Source organism: Stegostoma tigrinum, chromosome 6 (assembly GCF_030684315.1).
Source record: "Stegostoma tigrinum isolate sSteTig4 chromosome 6, sSteTig4.hap1, whole genome shotgun sequence".
Taxonomy (NCBI): Eukaryota; Metazoa; Chordata; class Chondrichthyes; order Orectolobiformes; family Stegostomatidae; genus Stegostoma; species Stegostoma tigrinum.
The window spans coordinates 47,478,879-47,500,779 of record NC_081359.1 but is presented as its reverse complement, the minus strand read 5'-3'; the positions used below and the strand labels follow the sequence as shown (position 1 = coordinate 47,500,779).

Below are 21,901 nucleotides of genomic sequence, written 5' to 3'. Positions count from 1 at the left end.
GCTAATAGTTTCTTTATGGAAAGAACTAAACAACACCACTTTAACAATATATACGTTGTTTATTAGCCCATCTATCAAATACTTTGATCTCCCCAAATGAATGCTGATATAGTTCCTTAGGAAAGGACTACAAGAATGATTCTTCATTTAAAGGACATCTGCCCCTCAAAAAGATTAATTTACTTTACAGCATTTATTTTTAGGACGTGGCCTGCCATGGGGTCTAGAAATTAGCTTAACAGCCAGATGGTGACACTACTGATTCCAGAATACTAGCAGATTGTGGAAAACTAGGGAACATGAGGTTAAAAATGCATGTATAGCATAATAGGCTGGACAATAAGTAATTATTTCTGTTACAGAATTGTCTCCTATGGAATACATTGCTGACTAGTGTGTTTGGTGCTAACTATGTATGTCCTCAACTTAACCAGTTATTCAATATGGAAGAGGTCACTTAGACCGTAGAAGCCCATGTAATCTCAAGGACTGTTTTAACCATCTGAAGGAGTCAGAGAGGAACTTTAAAAAGAATGCTTTCCTTTATCAATCTGGATTTCTCTGTCTATTCTAGAAGGGTGGATGTGAGAATAGCTCAGGGGGAACAAGAAATATTTAGCTATTATGGCACAGTCATTATGGTGTGAAGCCAACTTGCTAGACTTAGGTTAGTTTGGAAAGCTTGATAAGCATGGACGAGTTAGATCATATGGTCTGTTTTCATGCTGTATGACTCTATATCTTTTCTTGCCTGTCAACTGTCTAAGTTTGTGTACTGTAAACAATTCTTACTGCTTCCTCTTCTGGATCCTCCTCTTGCTGTGGAAGAGCTCTGGCCTCTACTGCTGCTCCTTCCATGACCTCTGGCTCTCCCTCTGTTAGCTACAGATGCACTGCTTTCACCAGAGTCTGCAGCCTTTTCTTCAGAAATGATCATGTCGTCATCATCACTAATTAATGATGAGATTTCTTTTCCTTCAGTTCTGTGCGCTCTGGCTCTACTCATTGCCTTTTAATTAATGGAGAGAGAAAAAACCAACTGTCCATTAGAAAAATGTTCACTGTAAAGCAAGTAATATCCATATTAATTTGACAATTACCTGGTGCCAATATCCAAATTATGGACTCAGCTAATATACAGTCAGTGATGGTATCTCTTTACATGTATTAAAATATTAAGGGGATCAATTTCAAAGAATCTGGGTGAGAGAAAGTCAGCCACTTTAAGTCCTGTGAAGCCAAACTGAGTGATTACATTCAGAGGCATGCATGAAAATCCTGAAGTTAATTTCTTGACTCTTGTGTTATTAATATTTTCGCAACTTATCAAGGCTCCTTCGATAACAAGGTGCAAACATCTAGAAGAAGGGCAAGAGGTGTACATGGACACCACTACCTGTAAAGTTCCTCCATGTCACAAACAATCCTAACTTTAAAATGTATTATCACCGTTGTCACTCATTCAGTCACTGGGTTAGAATCCTGGCTTTCCTTCTTGAAAACCACTGAAAATTATCTCGAGAAAAGTTACTGCAGCAATTCAAGAAGATGCTTCATGTAATCTTCTCATGAGTATTTAGGAACGGGCAATAAATACTGGCTTTATCAGGGACACCCACATCCTGCGGAAAAAAAATAGATTAAAAAAAGTGTTTGCAAATATGCTTTATTCATTCCTTTTAAGTGGTAGGCCAATTTGGCATGTTCAAACCAGTTTTGGTTTTGCATTAACTTACTCCTCATAAAACAATGGCCTAAGGTTTTGGTACAGACTAAATTTAATTAAACTTATATCAATCAATGCCAACAAGTGCTGCTACTTTAAATTCCCAACCTACAGAGCTCTTTGTCTGAATAGCCTGAACAATAAGTTCTCTAGGATTAAAAAAACCTAGAATCTCTTGGACATTAACCCAATTTACAGATATGTAGTTCACACAGTTGGGCTTTCCCCAGCAATTTGAGAGTAAGAGGTTGGGGCTTAATACTATTTGACCAAAATCAATCAGATACCAGCTTGCAGTTCCAGGTTTGTGATGAATTTACTAAGGAATTTAAACAGCAACTGAGGGATTGAGATTGAATCAATAAGGGTACAAGCCAGCATTCATTATCATGATCATTATTTTGTGACTACAGCTGAATTGTATGCAATTCAAGTGAAGATACAATCAGGTTCATCAGGTCCAGCTCTAACACTATTGAGTAAATAGTTCACTAATGTTCAGTACTCAAGTTCATGTGTGAAGAATGGACATTTGAGCTAAATACCAGAGTGTTGCTCTTTTATGTGGCACCAAAACTAGCATTTAGGAAGAGAAGGACAAGAAAGGAAAAAATACTGAATTAATCATCCTGAAGTTACAAAATATGCAGGCATCAGCACACCATTTCCTTTGAACTGAGTTACAAAGCAGGCATACAAGGACAACATACACATTGAAAATATGCATGGATTACCGAGTAAAGAACAAAGAAAATTACAGCACAAAAACAGGCCCTCTGGCCCGCCAAGCCTGCGCCGATTGAGATCCACTGTCTAAATACACAGCATGACACCTAAATTTCATTACTGGAGAATCTTTTGGGCTTGGAAAAGTCAAATCTGTATCCACATGTATACAAGGCAGCAATAGTACATCATTCGAAAATCTGGAAATATAGTGCAGTATGCAAAGTTTGCATAGTAAAGGCAGAGACACAGCCGTCATACTTAATTAAAGACTTGGAAAATTAATACTGAATCACTTCGCAGAAAACAACTTGCCTCTTGAACTTCTTCATCTTCTTCAGTTGTGTTCTGTCTCCGGGTTTCACGAAAATGGCGAACCTAATAGTTAAAGATGAGGTAATTAGACTTTGTGAAATACCCAAATAACAAACAGAAACGATAGGCTCAACCCAATAACCAGACAAGATGCATTCTGTACTGAGGAAAGAACAAATTATTACTCAGACATTTTTTAAGTCTGTGATTTATGAAGTTTTTATATTTCTAATGATCCTCTTAAATGTTTTTTTTTTCACTGGAGTATAGGAGGTTGAGAAATGACCTGATAGAAGTTTATAAAATAATGAGGTATAGATAGAGTTAATGGTAGCTGTCTTTTCTGTAGGATGGGGAATTTCAAGACTCGGGGACATATATTTAAGGAGCGAGGAGAGATTTAAAAAAGACATGAGAGGTAAATTTTTTTTTACACAGCATGGTTGTCGTGTGGAATGAACTTAAGAGGTGGATGTAGGTACGATTACAATGTTTAAAAGACATCTGGATAGATTCATGAATAGGAGAGGTTTGGAGGGATACAGACCAGAAGCAGGCAGCTGGGACTAGTTTAGTTTGGGCGTCTGTTTAGCCTGGACTGGTTGGATTAACGGGTCTGTTTCTATGCTGTATGACTTTATGACTCTAGCTCCTCCTACACAAAATTCACTCCAAGATATAATCATATAGATTTTGACGAAATATGCTCTCTGGATCAAAATTTAGAGGTTACGGCAGAAAAGTCTGTTCACAGAACATCATCTAAAAGTGGTCTTACACAAACAAGGGAACTGTTCTGGGGCAAAAAAAACTGTAGGCCACACAGTTTTTCTCAATTATATCAATATCAATATTTTTAAAAAGATTTGTCCACTACAAATTAAACTATCAACTGAAAGGCACATTTTCTCTCAGTATAGTTCTACCTTATCAATTTTCCATTGACACCATGGCATGGAGTGGGAATCAATTCAAAATAGTAAAGGAGAAGGCCAAGATTCATAAAATCCTTACAGAGGCAACCAGCATTAGTATAGACAGCAACCAGCATTAGTATAGACAGTCAGAGTAAGGAAAGAGAAAATGAAGTCTAAACCAGGGTTACTGTGCACGTTCATAAGACAGTCAGAGTAAGGAAAGAGAAAATGAAGTCTAAACCAGGGTTACTGTGCACGTTCATAAATACACAGACTATAATAAATAAGACTGAGGAGTTACAGGTGCAGATTGCCATGTGCAATTTTGGTATTGTGGTGATAACAGAGACCTGGTTCTAAGAAGGGTAGGAATAGGTGTTAAATACTCCTGAGGTAGTCAGAAAAGATAGAAAAGAAAGGAAAAGAGGGGTAGTAGTATTGATTGAAGATTAACAGGGAAACAGTGTCTCAAAAGTGTCCAAGCATAGAATAAATTTGTCTAGAACTAAGGAACAAAAAGAGTACAATTACATTGCTAGGTGTAGTCTACAGGTAACTAACTAGAGGAAAGTACGTAGAAGAACAAATCAGCAGGGATTTTATTCTGTCTTTCAACGTTCTTCAACAAATCAGCAGAGAATTTCTGAGCGATGACAACAGCATGGAGCAGCCTTAACAGGAGACTTCAGTTGCCCAGAATAGAGCAGAGTGCTTGTGGTGTATAGGGCAGTGAGGGGCAAGTGTTTCTGGATTGCTTGCAAGAGAGTTTCCTATAGCAGTATGTTTCCACTCAAACAGCTCAGGGGAGGTGCCAGAAGACTGGAAAAATGCAAACATTGTTCAACAAACATTGTGAGGAAAGGCCAGCAAGTCAGTTTAACTTCACTACTGGGGAAGCCTTCCACAGCCAAATATTTGGGATAGAATTTGTACTTATTTGGAAAAAAGGTGGGTCGCTTAGGAAGAGTCAGCATGGATTTCAAAGCGCAAATCATGTTTAACTATCTTGCTAGAGTTTTCTGAAAAGGTAAAAGAAAGGCCCGATGAGGGTAATGCTGATGAAGAGGTGTGCATGGACCTTCATAAGGTATTTAATGCCGTGCTACACAATAGACTTCAGAGAAAAGTTATTGGTCATGGAATAAAAGGATCGGTAGCAACATGGAAACAAAACAGGCTGAATGACAGGAAACAGAGAGTAATGGCCAATGGATAATTTTTAGGCGGTTGGAAGGCTTATCATGGAGTTCCATGGGGGCCTTTGCTCCTCCTGATACATATATTATCTAATTCTTGATGTGCAAGAGACAATTTAAAAGTCGGCAGATGACACAAAACTTGGAAGAACAATAAACTGTTAAGATGATAGTATGGAACTCTAGAAAGATACAGACAAGTTGGTGGAGTAGGCAGCTGATAGATGAGTTTCAATGCAGAGAATGATAGTATGGAACTCTAGAAAGATACAGACAAGTTGGTGGAGTAGGCAGCTGATAGATGAGTTTCAATGCAGAGAAGTGCGATGTGATGTATTTGGGAAGAAGAGCATTGAAAGGCAATATAAAGTAGAAGGTACAATTCTAACAGGAGTGCATGAACGGAAGGACCTGGGTGTATATATGCACAGATCATTGAAAGTGGAAAGACGGATTGACACAGCAATAAGTAAAGTATACAGTATCCTCAGCTTTAGTAACAGGGACGTAGGGTACAACGGTAAGGAGATGTTGAACTTGTACAAGACACTTGTTAGGTTTCAGCAAGAATACTGCGTACAGTTCAGACAGCCTTGTTACAAGAAGAATGTGAATAATTGGAAAAAGCACAGAAGAGATTTTTATAAGAATGGTTCTAGTGCTGAGGAAGTTCGGTCGAGGAAAGACTTAGGACCTTGGGACTGTCTGCCTTGGAGTGAAGACTAAAAGGAAATCCGAAAGCAGTTTTCTAAATCATGAGCATGCCTAGATAGAGAGAAACTGCTCTCGCTCATAAAAGGAGCAAGAACAAGAGGTTTAAAGTGAGTGGCAAAAGAAACCAGGATAAAGGGAGGAAAAGCATATTCAATCAGTGAGTGGCTAGGGAATGGAAGTATGCCTGGAAGTGGGGCGGAGGTAGATTCCACTGAGACATTCAAGAGGGAACTATATAATTACTTGTATAAAAATAATGTGTAAGGTACGGGGAAAAAGCAAGGGATTGGCAGTAGGTAATGATGTTTATCTAATGAGTCAGTGTGAGCACAATGAGCTGAATGGCCTCTTTCTGTGCTGTAACATAAATTCTATGGTACATACTGTGGTATGGTTGCATTTGAATTGATCATTGACTTGACATCTTCCCCAAGGATGAGTAACTCGGGTGAGAATATGAACAATATGCTTATATGACCACATTTAAACATCACAACTAGATTTGAATTCGCTCTCACTTCATTTACATGTTAGCAGAACATCAGTGATAAGAATTTCTATACAAGAAAAACTGCATTTCACTTTAAATGGTCAAAGTCAAAAGTCAAACAACACGAGGTTATAGTCCATCATATTTATTTGAAATCACAACCTTTCGGAGCATAGCTCCTTTGTCGGGTGCAATGAGAGAACAGCACACAGGCATGCACCAGCAGAGAAATGAGGGGTACAGAGATCTTGCACGCACGCGCACACACACACACACACGCACACACCCTATGGGGAAGAATCATTTCATCCAAGATGTTTGTTTATTTGCGGATACATTCTATTTTGTTCAAGAAACACACAATTTGTAGTCGCAGTTAGTGTGGCATCTTGTAAATTCCTGCTTTTGGAATAAAACCAGCCTGATTAGAGGTTAAAACTCTGAGACAAATTCTGAACAAGGCTTCACACATACAATTCCGTGTCTGACCTGAGATAACAAGGTGTAGAGCTGGATGAAAACAGCAGGCCAAGCAGCATCGGGGGAGCAGGAAAGCTGACGTTTCGGGAGGAGGCCCTTCTTCAGAAACGTCTCGACCCGAAATGTCAGCTTTCCTGCTCCTCTGATGCCGCTTGGCCTGCTGTGTTCATCCAGCTCTAAACCTTGTTACCTCAGATTCTCCGGCATTGGCAGTTCCTACTATCTCTAAACTGAGATGTCACCTTTTGTATATAACCATCAATCTGTCTGTTTAAAGCTTGGAAAGTTAGGCAGACATTGATGAAACCTTTAATTATCTCAGGGCAGCAACTTGAAACAGATTCTGGAATTTGCACTGATTCAATCGAAACTTGCGTCTTCTTTCTAACAGAGTTCTCCTATTCCTATTTCTGCAATTTCTAGAATGCAGGAATGCATGAATGATTAAAGGTTCAACAGAAGGCAATCCGCCATTTTACGTTTGTCCAATCACAGCATGATCTTTTGATCTCTCCGGCCTTCAGGGTGGTGGGTGTGTGGAATGCACTGCCGGCACTGGTACTGGAGTCAGATACATTAGGGACACTTTAGTGACTCTTGGATAGGCACAGGGATGACAGTAAAATGTAGGGTATGCAAGGTAGTTTGATCTTAGAGTAGGATAATAAGTCGGCACAACATCGTGAGCCGAAGGGCCTGTACCGTGCTGTACTGTTCTATGTTAATCTTTCTGCCTATAAACTGCACCTGATGAAGGGGCTGCAATGTGAAAGCTTGTGATTTCGAATAGACCTGTTGAACTATAACCCGGCGTTGCATGATTTTTGACTTCGTCCACCCCAGTCCAACACTGGCACCTCCACATCATCACTGTAATCGGCAGTCTGTAGGATTAAACTTACTGCACCATATATTGTGTATTAGAACCAGAACAGTGGTAGGGTGAGGCCCTTAATTGCACATTAATTTCTTTACTCATTCATGGGAGGAGGACCTCACTGGCTCGGCAGCACTTACTGCCCACCATTAATTGCTCAGAGGGCAGTTGAGAGTCAACCGCATTGCTGTGGGTCTGGACTGACATGTAGGCCAGACCAAGTAAGGATGGCAGTTTCCTTCCCTAAAGGACGTTAGTGAACCAGATGGGTTTTTGCGACAATTGGCAACGGATTCGTGGCCCTCATTAGGTTGTTAATTCCAGATATTTACTGAATTCAAATTCCACCATCTGTCATTGTGGGATTCGAGCCCAGGTCTCCAGAAAATTATCTGGCTCTCTGGATTAACAGTCGAGCGATAACACCACTAGGCCATTGCCTCTCCCTTAATTGGTCACTTAAGGATTTTAATTGGGCCATAGGTAGACAACCTGACTCATTGGACCCCATTATTGTTCATCAGATCACATTCTGGGTGGCATCAGGCAGGCAGCCAGTGGCAGATTACATGGCACCCTATTCTACGGGTCCACTCAACTGGCTTTTCGAGGATTTGCTACAGAAACATTTTCATCAGTCATTCTTTTGAAGTTCTTAAGAAGATCTTTGGAAAAGGATTTTGCAATTGATCCTTATCCTGTTTTCAAACAATATTTATACAAATGTACTTTCTAGAAGTTAGCAGATAAGAACTGGGACTAGGAAAGTCCACTCATTCTTTTCCTTCCATAGTCTAAGGGGCTAATATATAGAATAATAGCAATGGTTGACTATTAAATTTCTTGTATGCCATCATCTGATAAAGAGGCTCACTTTTCAAAAAGATGAATTTTTCCTCATCCATACCTTGATACCTTTGTCTCCAACTCTGTTTCAATCTGGTAATTAGAAATGCTATGGCATCCTGCTTTTCTCAACTACTATTTTTGAACAATGGGCACAGACTTCGACACAGATGGTGAACAATGGTATTAACTTGCCACTTCATGATTCAGCATTTATTTATTTTGATTGCTCATCTATGAAGACCCTTGGAAAATTAAAGTTGTTTTCCATTAACAAAACAATATTTTATTGAAACCTAGTATTCGTGATACAGATATATGTTGAAAAGCATTCAATGTACCTCTTCATCAATCTTATCTTCAGTAGCTTCAATGCGCTGGTCCTTCAAAAACCGCTGCGTCTTTTCCAACTGAAATTTTACCAGCTCATCAATAGCATCTTTCTCTTCTTTGTCAACAAACTCCTGCACAGCTTCTCCAATCCCTCTTTCAGTTAATAGTGATAACTGGGCATTCTAGAGGAAAAGTAACATCTCATTTTCAAAAATCTATACATATTTTGTAAAGAAACATTGGATTGGATATCCAAGATAATGAAATGTGAGGCTGAATGAACACAGCAGGCCCAGCAGCACAAAAGCTGACGTTTCACACCTAGACCCTTCATCAGAGAGGGGGATGGGGTGAGGGTTCTGGAATAAATAGGGAGAGGGGGGAGGCAGACCGAAGATGGAGAGAAAAGAAGATAGGTGGAGAGGAGAGTATAGGTGGGGAGGTAGGGAGGGGATAGGTCAGTCCAGGGAAGACGGACAGGTCAAGGAGGTGGGATGAGGTTAGTAGGTAGAAGATGGAGGTGCGGCTTGGGGTGGGAGGAAGGGATGGGTGAGAGGAAGAACAGGTTAGGGAGGCAGAGACAGGTTGGACTGGTTTTGGGATGCAGTGGGTGGAGGGGAAGAGCTGGGCTGGTTGTGTGGTGCAGTGGGGGGAGGGGACGAACTGGGCTGGTTTTGGGATGCGGTGGGGGAAGGGGAGATTTTGAAGCTGGTGAAGTCCACATTGATACCATTGGGCTGCAGGGTTCCCAAGCGGAATATGAGTTGCTGTTCCTGCTACCTTCGGGTGGCATCATTGTGGCCTCCTGCAGTGCCAGAATGAAATGGTTTTCAAACAGTGTGCCATAGTATGCTGGTGAGCCACAACAAGATGAGAAGTGCACCTTAAAAACTTTGGGAGGCAGTGCTGCTTCACTTAGCACCAAGGCCTCATCTGTGTTTTCGATCTCCTCCGGAGTCCTAGTGTCAATTATTGAAGGCAGTATCTACTAACATCTGGTTTGCGCATATGCAGGACCAAACATACAGTATGAGCAAGCACACGGATTGTATATTTGCACTATCAGAAGAAGCTGCACATGAAAGAGGTGCACAAGTGAAACAGCCATTAAATTGATCTGCCTGTCTGGATATCAGAGATAATGGGAACTGCAGATGCTGGAGAATCCGAGATAACAAAGTGTGGAGCTGGATGAACACATCAGGCCAAGCAGCATCTTAGGAGCACAAAAACTGATGTTTCGGGCCTAGACCCTTCATCAGAAAAGGGGGATGGGGAGAGGATTCTGAAATAAATAGGAAGATAGGGTGAGGCGGTCTGGATATGTTTACACATTAACATGGAATTTAAAGTGAATATTTTTGGATTTTTTTTTGCGATTCCACTGATTCAATTCTTAGCTTCTAAAAAAAATAGATAACGCTTTGGAGCAACATTTGCAGGTAGCCCTCCCCGGATCATGTGTGCACCATGCATACCGGCAGGTTTTTTCCCCCCACTAACCGGGAAATTGCAATTTATTCTTTGCATTTAGCTCTGATGCATTGTTCATGAATAGTTAGTAATAGTTGAGTTCACAGGAGTTTGAAAACGTGCCTTTGCTCACAGTTGAAAATGGTATATTTCTTGCAGGTGAATTTGAAACATTAATGCCTATGATGCTTCTTTAGCTTGTTGTATGCACAATCGTGCAAACATCTCAAGTAAAGCTGGACCAATAGCAAGTGTAAGTAAATGTGACGTACATAAAAAGTGGGTGTGCTGTGGAACTGCTTGCCTCATTGAAGTCTACCTTGATACTAAAAATGTTGTGACTACTCAGTTGAGGGATATAGAGAGCTGGCTGAGGCAGTCAATGATATCCTCATTTCCATGTACTGTCACACAATGCCTGCCGATATATAAAGACATTACAAGCGTGGCCAATGAGGGGAAACCACAGGTTCCCATGAAAATTGTGTAAGGCTGATAAGACGTAACTTACTTTCATATACATTACATCTTTAAGGGGTGGATTCATCCCATCCAAGAAGAGGCAGAGTAAGAAGTGGAAAATGCATTAAATAAGCTTGAGAGGAGGCACACCTAATTCCTAATCCCTTCCCACCTCCATGAGAATTAAATTTGGGGTAGAAGCCTTATAGATGACCACCCTGCCACTGCTGAAGCCATTAGTTGCCCAATCAGGAATCACTTAAAGGCCTCAACCTGTCTCAAAGAAAACCAGCTAAAAACATGGCTGCTACGAGTGAGCAATGAGCTTGTGGTGTAAGGGGGCTTCAACCAAAGGCACTCACTGCGTGATTGAGGATATTTACATAGAGTAGGTAATTGGCTGTTGACAGCACCCTATTGTCTTTGCTTCTGATACCCTTCGCCTGCACTGTCTGATCTGCACCCATAAAGAAACATTCCAAGGTCCCTAAAAATTAAACACCTTGGCCTAGGTTTTCATTCTCAGCAGCAGCTGTGGCCTTTTGGGGCACTACTTAGCATCAGAGCTGCTGGTCTCTGATTGGTAGCCATGAGGGATTTCAACCCCTTTAAGTATTTGATTCTAGGCAAGTTGAACCATTACCCTCTTAGTGCTTGATGGGAAGATTTCAGTTGGCTTTCATCCTGAGAAGTGTCTCGGTGCTTCAGCAGTATTGATTAAATCACCCGCCAAACCAAAAAGATTTTGTGCACAATGTGGTTATGTAAATTAGCAAGCATGAGACAGGAGCTTGTGTCAAAGGAGAGATGATTAAATTTAATATACTCACAGTAGAACTATGCAGCCATCTGTGAAAAAGCACATGTAGTTGCAGATCAGGGTTGGGCACCACAGTGGTTAGCACTGCTGCCTCACAGTGCCAGGGGCCCAGGTTTGAGGCTACCCTCAGGTGATTACTTGTGTGGAGTTTGCACATTCTCCCCGCATCTGTGTGGGTTTCCTCCCATAGTCCAAAGACGTGCAGGCCAGGACTGGCCATGCTTAATTGCCCAGTATCCAGGTATATGCACGCTTAGTGAATTAGTAAAGGGGAAATACAGGGTTACAGGGGTAGGGTAGAGGTGTGGGTGGTAAGCACTTCAGAAACTCTGTGTGGACTTGATGGGCTGAATGGCCTACTTCCACAATGTAGGGATTCCATGATCAAATTCCTGTCTGTCCAATTACCACTTGTAAAGGGAAAGGTTGCCTAAACAAGTAGTAATGAACAGCCACGTGCCAGTGAGACCAGAAATAGGAGGATAGTACAGTTCAACACATGGCTAAACAGATGGTGTAGGAGGGAGGGTTTCAGATATCTGGACCATTGGGATCTCTTCCAGGGCAGGTGGGACCTGTACAAGGAGGACGGGTCGCATCTAAACTGGAAGGGCACAAATATTCTGGCTGGGAGGTTTGCTGGTGTCACTCAAGATGTAAAATAGCTTGGCAGGAGCTTGGGAAGCAATGCAAAGGTGAATGGACTGAAAGGGAATGACAGAATAGGGCCAGTAAGGCTCAGGAAAAGCAGGCAGGGTGTGGTTGCGAAACAAAGCAGATCTGGTAGACTGAGGTGCATCTGTTTCAAAGCAAGAAGTGTAACAGGTAAGGCAGATGAACTTAGAGTCTGGATTAGTTCTTGGAGCAATAATATTGTTGCTATTATACAGACTTGGTTAATGGAAGGGCAGGATTGGCAACTTAATGTTCTAGGATACATGTGTTTCAGGTGGGATAGAGGGGGATATAAAAGGGGTGGGGGAGTTGTATTACTTATTAAGGAGACTATCACAGCTCTACTACGGGAGGACACCTTGGATGGCTCATACAGCGAGGCAATATGGGTAGACCTCAGGAATAGGAAAGGAACAATCACAACGTTTGGGATTTACAATAGACCTCCCAACAGCCAGTGGGAGATAAAAGAACAGACATGCAGGCAGATTTTGGCAAGGTGTAAAAGTAACAGGGTTGTTATTGTGGGTGATTTTAACTTCCCAAATATTAACTGGGATTCAACTTAGTACTTGGGACTCGGATGGGGGCAGACTTTGTAAACAGTATGAAACAGTCCAACTAGGAAAGGTGCCGTACAGTACCTTGTACTGGAGAAGGAGCCTGGCCAGGTGTTCAATGTCTCAGTTGGTGAACAGCTCGAGAACAGTGATCACAATTCAGTAAGCTTTAAGGTACTGATGGTTAAAGATAGGTGTAGTTGTCAGGTGAAGGTTAAATTGGCGGAAGGTTAATTGCAACAATATTAGGCAGGAACTGAAGAATGTAGATTGCAGGCAGATGTTTGACATATGCTATGTGGGAGGCTTTCAAGTGTAAGTTGCTGGGAACTCAGGACTGACATGTTCCTTTAAGGATGAAGGATAGTATTGCAAATTTAGGGAACCTTGGATAACGAGAAAGATTGTGAGCCTAATCAAAAAGAAAAAGGAAGCATTTATCAAGGCTAGGAGATTGGGAACACATGAAGCAAGGGTGGCATACAAGGAAAGTTGAAAGAAACTCAAGCAAGGAGTCAGGAAAGCTAAAAGGGGTCATGAAAAGTCATTGGCCAACAGGATTAAGGAAAATCACAAGGCTTTTCATACATATATAAAGAGCAAAGAGGGTAGCCAGGGAATGAGCTGGCCCACTCGAGGACAGGGAAGGGAATTTGTGTGTTGCACCAGAGGAAATGGGCAAGGTATTAAATGAGTACTCTGTGTCAGTATTCACCAGAGAGGACTTGGTGGATGATGAGTCTGGGGAAGAGTGTGTAGATAGATTGGGTCATGTTGAGATTAAAAGGGAGGAGGTATTGGGGGTCTTGAGAAACATTAAGGTAGACAAGTCCCCAGGGCCTGATGGGATATACCCCAGAATACTGAGAGGGGCAAGGGAAGAAACTGCTGAGACCTTGAGGGAAATCTCTGTATCCTCACTGGCTACAGGGGAGGTCCCAGAGGATTGGCGAATAGCCAATGTTGTTCCTTTGTTTAAGAAGGGAGGCAGCGATAATCCAACTAATTACAGGCTGATGAGCTGTGCGTCTGTGGTAGGGAAATTATTGGAGAGGATTCTTTGAGACAGGATTTACTCCCACATGGAAATCAAATGGGCATATTAGTGAGAGGCAGCTTGGTTTTTTTGAAGGGGAAGTCATGTCTCACTAGCTTGCTTGAGATTTTTCAGGAAGTGTCAAAGTTGATTGATGAGGGTAGGGTAGTGGATGTTGTCTACATGGGCTTCAGTAAAGCCTTTGACAAGGTCCCTCATGGCAGGCTGATACAGAAGGTAAAGTCGCACAGGGTCAGACAGAGGGTATCAATGGAAGGGTGCATTTCTGAATGGGTGATCCTCAGGGATCAGTGTTGGGGCCTATACACATATAAATGGTTTGGAGGAGAATGTAACTGGCCTGATTAGTAAGTTTGCTGATGATACAAAGGTTGGTGCAATTGCGGATAGTGATGAGGACCATCAAAGGATATAGCAGGATATAGATCGGTTCGTGTCTTGGGCAGCGAGATGGCAGATGGACCTTAATCTGGAAAAATGTGAGGTAATGCATGTTAGAAGGTCTAATCCAGATGGAAAATATACAGTAAAAACCCTTAAGAGTACTGATAGGCAGAGGGATCTGGGCGTCCAGGTACACATTCACTGAAAGTGGCAACGCAGGTAGAAAGGGTAGTCAACAAGGCATAAAGCATACTTGCCTTCATCTGCTGGGGCAGTGAGTTTAAAAAGTGGCAGGTAATGTTGCAGCTTTATAGAACCTTAGTTAGGCCGCATTTGGAATACCGTGTTCAATTCTGGTCCTCACACTACCAGAAGGATGTGGTGGCTTTGGAGAGGGTACACAAGATTTACCAGGATGTTTCCTGATAAGGTGGACATTACATATGAAGAAAAACTTGGGTTGTTCTCACTGGAACAACGAAGGTTGAGGGGCGACCTGATAGAGGTGTGCAAGATTATGAAGGGCACGGGCAGACTGGACAGTCAGGAGTTTTTCCCAGGTGGAACAGTCAGTTATCAGGGGCCCTGGGTTTAAGGTACGAGGGGCAAGGTTTAAAAGTGATGTACGAGGCAAGTTTTTTTTTTTACACACAGAGTGGTGGCCGCCTGGAACTCGCTGCTGGCAGAGGTAGTGCAACACACAAATTCCCTTTTAAAGGGCGTCTTGACAAATATACAAATAGAATGGGAATAGAGGGATATGGTCCCCGGAAGGGTAGGGGATTTTACTTGTGATGAGCAGCATGTTCATGCAGACTTGGAGGGCCGAAGGGCCTGTTCCTGTACTATAAATTTTCTTGTTCAGACACAGAGGGCGACAATAGTAAGTACAAGAAGGCAGCATCAAAAAGACTGCAGAGACATGACAATAGGACACTAACACATGGAGAATAGCTACTAAAACCTGTGATTTTGGTATAGTCTGTTGCCACAAAGCTCTAGTGTTTAGCTGCAATGTTGCCAAAATGATTCATGAGTCAGCCTAATTTTTTTTTCTTTGTTCAACAGGAGGATCTTCTGAATCTGATTACATCTATTCAGAAGCTCTAGCAAAATCAAAAATTCTCTTGTGACATTTCATGTATTGGAACAGTAGTGGAGTTGCATCTACCTGAGCGGATCAGAAAATAACAGAGACACTAGCGGGAAGGGAAAAGAATAGCAAGATCAAATTGTTTCATGAGGGTGACTTCTCACATCTACACACTTCAGATGCCAAGGGTCCAATCTTGAAAACAATCACAATAAGACAGCACATGAAACGCAAGCGGTGATAACAGTTTCCTTATGAAGTGAAGATGTATCCTCACACTGAAATGCTGAAAAGACTTATGCATTCTGATGATGCCTTGAGCCGTGTTGGTGGGGACTCCTTGTTCCTGGTAGAGTCACCCATGGCAGCAAGTTGGAAGAAAATGCCAGACGAAAGTGTGGCCCAAAATATCTCAATGGCAGAATAAAAAAAATTGCTCATCTGAATGTGGAAGATGGCGACAACATCGAGATGATCTCATTGTGATTTGACATCTGACCTCCAAACCATCAGGATTACAGGGATAATGTTACATTGCAGGCTTCTACCAGGTCCCAATTGCCAAGTCCTATGGCAAGGAGGTATGGTGGCAGGGAGAGAACTATGAGCCTGGGGATCCCTCACCGAGAATCTATATACAGGTGCACATAAGAACATGTTGGAATTCTATTAACAATGCCTCTTGCACTTCTAGTTTCAACCAGAGGACCACTGAAAAAATGCCAGCATCTTCCTTGAAGCGAGACTTGCAAGCAGTCAAGCAAAAGCTCCTGCAAAATAAAGTCAATAAATGCAAAGTCGGAGAAGTACAGCAGGTCCGACAGCATCCGAGCAGCAGGAAAGTCAACGTTTCAGGTCAAAACGCTGTCTGGCTTGCTATGCTTTTCCAGCTTCGCATTTATTGACTCCAGTTTCCAGCATCTGCAGTCCTTTCTGTTTCCTGCAAAATAAATCTTGAATATAGAATCATACTGTGCAGGAGAGGCCCTTTGGCCCACCGAGTCTGCAGTGACAAAAAACTACTCTAAATCTACACTTGCCCGTCCTGCTAGTATTTGGTTCATTGCCTTGAATGTTATGATGTTTCAAGTGCTCATCCAAGTACTGCTCTTCAAAGGTTGAAGTTTCCTGACTCAACTACCCTCATACTGACAGTGTGTTCCAGATTCCCTCCACTTTCTGGGTGAATTTTTTCCCTTCAAATCCACTCTAAACTTCCCACATTTCACTTAAAAATAATACCTTTTTATTATGAACACTTCAACTAAGGGAAACAGCTGCTTACATTTCACCTTGTACATGTCCCTCAATCTTCCATGAGGTCCTCCTTTAGCTTTCTCTGCTCTAAGGAAAACAACCTAAGCTTATCCAAGCTTCTCGTCACAGCTGAGCTGGTCCATCCCAGGCAACATCTTGGTGAATCTCCTCTAATACAATCATATCCTTCCTGTAGTGCAGTGGCCATAACTGCACAGTATTCCAGCTGTGGCTTAACTATGTTCCTGTACAGCTCCAATAATAACCTCCCTGCTTTTATAATCTATACCATGACTGATAAAGGCAAGTGCTGCAAGTGCCCCATTAATGTGCTGCCTTCATGGATCTGTGGGCAAGCACTTCAAGATCCCTTTACTCGTCTGAGATTTTTAGGGTCCTGTCATTCATTCAATACTCTTTTGTTTTGTTACTTCTTTCAATGTGCATCACCCTCACACTTAGAGTTAAATTCTATTTGCCACTGATACATCCAGCTGACCAATCTGTATATTCTCCTGTAATCCAAGACCTTCTTCCTCACTGTCAACCACCTAGCCAATCTTTGTGACATCTGTAAACTTATTTATCATCAAGTCCACATTCTCTTCTATATCGTTGAAACATATCACAAACAATCATGGACCCAGCACTGGTGCCTGCGGTATGTCACTGGACAGCATCATCAAGTCATATAAACAACTTTCTACGAACACCCTCTGCTTCCTCTCATCAAGCCAATTTTGAATCCAACTTATCATAACTTGGATCCCATCTGCTTTCATTTTTTTAAACAGTCTCCTATGTGAAATCAATGTAAACCACAGCAACTGCACTGCCCTCATACATATCTGTTCATCGTCGAAAAAAAAAATCAATCAAATGATCTCCCTCTGTCAAAACCATGCAGGCGATCCCTAATCAAACCTTATCTCTACTTAGAGATAAAGTCTCTCCTTCAGATGTTTCTCCAGTAGTTTCACTACTATTGATAGGAGACTCATTGATCTGTAATTTCCAGATTTAGCTCCACAATAGTTTTGAAAAGGGAAACCACACTAGCTGTCCTCCAGTCCTAAGTGGCCAACGAATTAAAAATTTGGGTCAGAGCCCATATTTCCTCTCTTATCTTCCACAGCAGCCTGGGATACCACTTTCCCAGCAGAGTAATTGCCCCTTTTATAACTAAACTCTATCCACACAGGCTCAGTTGAAGACACATCCAAGATATCATCCCTTCATACTGCAGTAGCTAATTCTTTAATTAATTAGGTAACACCACCTCCTCTTTTATACCCTTCCCTGTCCTGCCTGAAGATCCCACAACTAGAATGTTGAGTTGTCAAACCTACCACTCCCTCAACCATGTCTCTACCACAAACTCATTGACTGGAAACTGCACGATTTTTTCTAAATTAAAAAGTGAAGGCATTTGATGGAAAGCCTCAATACCACATTTCCCTTAGCACAACAATACACACGGTCACACAGAGCAGGTCAAGCCAAGTTTCAGAGTAATTACTACAGAAAAGTTATCTTATCAAGTTCCTATGAATATTTCTTCATCCATTTTAAAGTTTAAAATCTAGTAGACTAGCTGACTGAGTACAGTAATCAATCACCTGAAGCCTGAATAAGATCTTCATAAGTATTAATTCACTGCTGAAGCTGGCCTAATGCGAATCATTTCAGCTCTATTTAAGAAAGGCCCTGTTGGGGCCCCATTGTGGTGCACTGGTAGCGTGCCTACCCCTGGACTGACAGTGAGAAATTGTAGTATATGAGGTCAGCCAGACAACACAGAAAGAAGACGACGACAACAGTGGGAGGAGGAGGAGGAGGAGCCTGGAGGAGAGGGCTGTTATTCTTACTCCCCGGTCTCAAAGATAATACCTGGAGATCCACAAGCAGGTCTCAAGCTGGAGATTGCCATGACCACAGTCTCTGGTGTGAACAGAACAAAGGTGCAGAGGAAGATGAAGCACGTTGAGGCTGTCCCTCTGGACACATCCCCTTGTGTTGCGGCACTGGATGTCGCAAGCCCAGTGATGGAATCTTGGCCTGCTCCTCCCTGGTGTGAAAATGCCCCTGTAGCTACACCTGCATTGCGCCGGCGCAGGAACTCTGAGTCCGACACTGCCCCTCATTGCTGGAGCACAGTGTTACAAAGTTGCATAAATGATTCATGAATTGGAAGGCAGGGAGTTAGAATTTGTTGGAAGAAAATGAAAGCGCTATAAAGCAGTGTGTCGTCCCTTTAAAAGACGGTGTTTTTGTCAGTGTATACAGTTAAAATGGACGTCTGACCAGCAGCTTGAAATGCAAATGCACAGAGAGAGCACCTGAATGGCACCATTTTAAAGGTTTTGTAGCTCAGGCTGTGGATGAGATTGCAGACATGCTCACCGAGCTGGTTGTGTTTGACTGCAGACATTTTCGTCACCCTGCTAGGTAATATCTCAGTGCACATCTTATTGCTCTCAATACACACGGACAAAGAAGGATATCAATTTGACTGGGACAACACATCCATAATAGTACAAGCCAAATACAGACATGCCAGGGATTTCCTGGAGGCCACAAGTCTTTTCAAATTTAGGCAACCAATTTAAACCAAGCCCTTAGATACTAAAGACCTATTAAATTTACCTCTGATGGCGTTGACAACTTCAAAACAATCCTACATAAAAAATATTGTTGTGTCATCACAGGTATAAAGATGAGGGCATTTGGAAAATTGGGTAAAGCCAACTGCCAACAGATGACGTCTTTTAGCTCTCAGAAAAAGCACCACCTAATTAAAATCCTACCACGGCAGTTCTAGCTAAAAGTCTTCATAGTAGCAATTACAGAGAAAAACATCCTTGACAGGAGAATCAGCAGAAGAAAGACATTTGTGACATGGGATTGACAGGAGAAATGTTGAAGACAGTGTGTTTCGGAAGATGGTGTGTGCGAAATTGGAGAGATTAAGTTTTAATTTATCGTTGTCTTACTAATTGGGTTTCTATAAGTAGGAGTTGTGTTTATCTAAACTGCATTCCAGCAGAATTTAGACCAGTTAGGGAGTAGTCAGTACTTAGGCGGGAATTGCTTGGTTTGTTAGTAATTCTGTTAATTTGTTCATTGTAACAGTTAAATAAATTGTTCCTTGTTAACTGTAAAGGGGATCAGGGATTTTCTTTCTTTTAACTACTCTTTTAACAGATTACCAGGGGAAAGGCAAGTTTTTCAGGGTGTTTTAGGGGTTATTACTTGAAAGGAACCTCTACTCCTGTCAAAAGATTGGGGTTTGTATTTTGGTTTAATTATCAGAGGCATTTGGTCATTTCCCATCCGTTAACAGCAGTAAACCCGATCCCTGGTCCCGTTCACCTGAGCCCTAAGATTCCGGCCCTGGTTTCACATAGGAATCCTGATCCCTTCACTGTCCCCTTGCCCCACCCTCATCATGGATATTCTGGGGTAGAAATTCTGGAGGCAGCCATTCCTGACCTCATTAACCGCCCACACTGGCCTTCTCCCAGCTAATAGTATTTGTCGACTGGCACCATACTCTAAGAACACTGGGGGAAGTGGGGAAAAAGAGACCGCCATCATGACAAAGAGGTGCCGTTCCTAGCAAGGGAGGACTTTCTTGTCAGCAGGGTAAGGTACTGCTCTTCCTCCCGCTGCTGAAATCCCAGTGAGCCTGAACCCTGCAAAGCCCATGGCGCAGGTACTGTAAATCTTGCTGTGTCACTGGATGGTGTAGAGGAGGAAGTGTTTTCCTCACTCCTCCCTCCCAGACTGTTTTATCGGGTGTCTTGGTCCTGGAGGAGGAGCTTTTCCTCAAGAGGCCAGGTGACCCTGTGTCAAGAGAAGAACTGGGTCCCAATGGCCCACAGCTGGAAAATCCCCTGATAGAATCCACTGAGGAAGACCCTGCTGGTGACGTCGCTGGGAGAACAGAGCCAGCTTGTGGCATCAGGCTACCCCCAACTCTCACAGAAGGGGAAGGTCCAGTGGTCAAGGATGATTGCTGGGAAGTGGACCCCAGCTCAGTTCTGGGCGTTGGGAATGACATGGAGTCTTTCTCCAGTGAGGTTTCAGATTCCTTGTGTGTCCCTCACTGAATTTCCTCTCATCTTCCCCATTGAGGAATTCCTGAATTTTCTGCCAAAAGTCTCCGTCGTAGTGATAGAATTCAGTGGGCCCTGGACTGTTGTAATGGTTTGAACTGGTCTTCTGGTTCACCGGGAAGCTCTCACCACACCCAGGTTTGCCCAGAATGACCGGAAGCAGCTCAGGATGTTCCTTGGTAGACTTGGGATGGACAAGAAGGACCTGTGCTGCCTTTATCCTCCTTGTACTGAGCTTTTTAAAATTTTAGTGATGGCTGTACAGCACTGTCAACATAAATATTACCATAGCCAGTCTCAACGTTGAAGGTAGCAGTCTTGCAGCAGATTCCACAACTTTTCGGTCCTTCGGTACTTCACTTTATGAATGAACACACTCCTCTGGTGAGGCCAAGGCAAATGCACTTCTTTGAAGAGGTGCACACTCACTTCACCCCCAGTGTTAAGGCCAATGTATTATCCTCAGTGGGGATTCTGGCTGCACCTTCAAGGAGGGGGGCTGCAGTGATACATAGTCTGGTCTCGTGTGGAGGAGGTGGTTGAGGGACTGGGCCAAGTTCTTCAACCTGATGGACGTCTGGTGAATTCTCCTTTCTGACTCCATGACGTTCACCTTAGTGATGAGTGGGGTCAGAGAATCAAGGATCAATCGCCTATTTGTTTCACAGGCATACGTCTCTGCTGTCCAGGGGCCTCATGCAGGAGGAGCCATGCATAGGCCGTCACGTGTGTGGGCTGAACGCACTCTTTTTCGGTGATTCATTTTGTTGGCTCTGGGCCTGCTGGAGAAGGAAATGAGGAGGTTCTTCTCCTTGAGATGACGGTGGGATGTGGTCAAGACTCTTCCGCATCTTGTGTCAGGAATATGCAAGGGGGTCAATGAAGAGGCGGAAATCCAGGATCGAGGACTTGGAGAAGATGGTGTTTGACCTGGAGTCATGCCTCAGTCATCATTCTGCAATCCATTCTTGTGGGGGTTTGGACGAAGTAAGAACAGGCAAGCTCCGATACCTGCAGTTCATCAGCTCCCAGGCACATACATGAGGTCACAGATCCAAAACATTGAGGATCTGGACCACGACTTCCCCTTCCTCTATTCTTTGGAAAGAAACCATACAGTCCATCAGCAGCTCCTTGTGCTGCTGGCCAACAATTGGTCTCTCGTCTCAAATCTAATGGGCATCAGAGCAGATCAAAGCCTATTATACAGCTCTGTTCTTCCTGTATCTGTCCAGCAAGGAATCTCAGATCATTGTGAGACAAGCTGCTGCAGGTCAGCCCAGGGGATGTTCAATGCTCCCAACACCTTAGAGCAGCTGACTGGTGCCCTTACCTGGCTCTCAAGGGTTAAACCCCTGGGCTGGATGGGCTGAGCTTGGAGT

At 42.8% G+C, this 21,901-nt stretch overlaps 1 protein-coding gene across 2 annotated transcripts in view; it reads right to left on the bottom strand.

The window, feature by feature from the left end:
• mre11a (MRE11 homolog A, double strand break repair nuclease) overlaps window positions 1–21,901 on the bottom strand; it is a 100,382-nt gene that overhangs the window by 29,050 nt on the left and 49,431 nt on the right. For both annotated transcript variants that reach the window (XM_048533545.2, XM_048533547.1), the window contains 3 exons: window positions 8,629–8,802; window positions 2,768–2,830; window positions 793–1,009 (listed from right to left, as the gene is read on the bottom strand). In XM_048533545.2, the coding sequence (XP_048389502.1) occupies window positions 793–1,009; window positions 2,768–2,830; window positions 8,629–8,802 (454 nt within the window). The remainder of the gene's footprint in view (window positions 1–792; window positions 1,010–2,767; window positions 2,831–8,628; window positions 8,803–21,901) is intronic.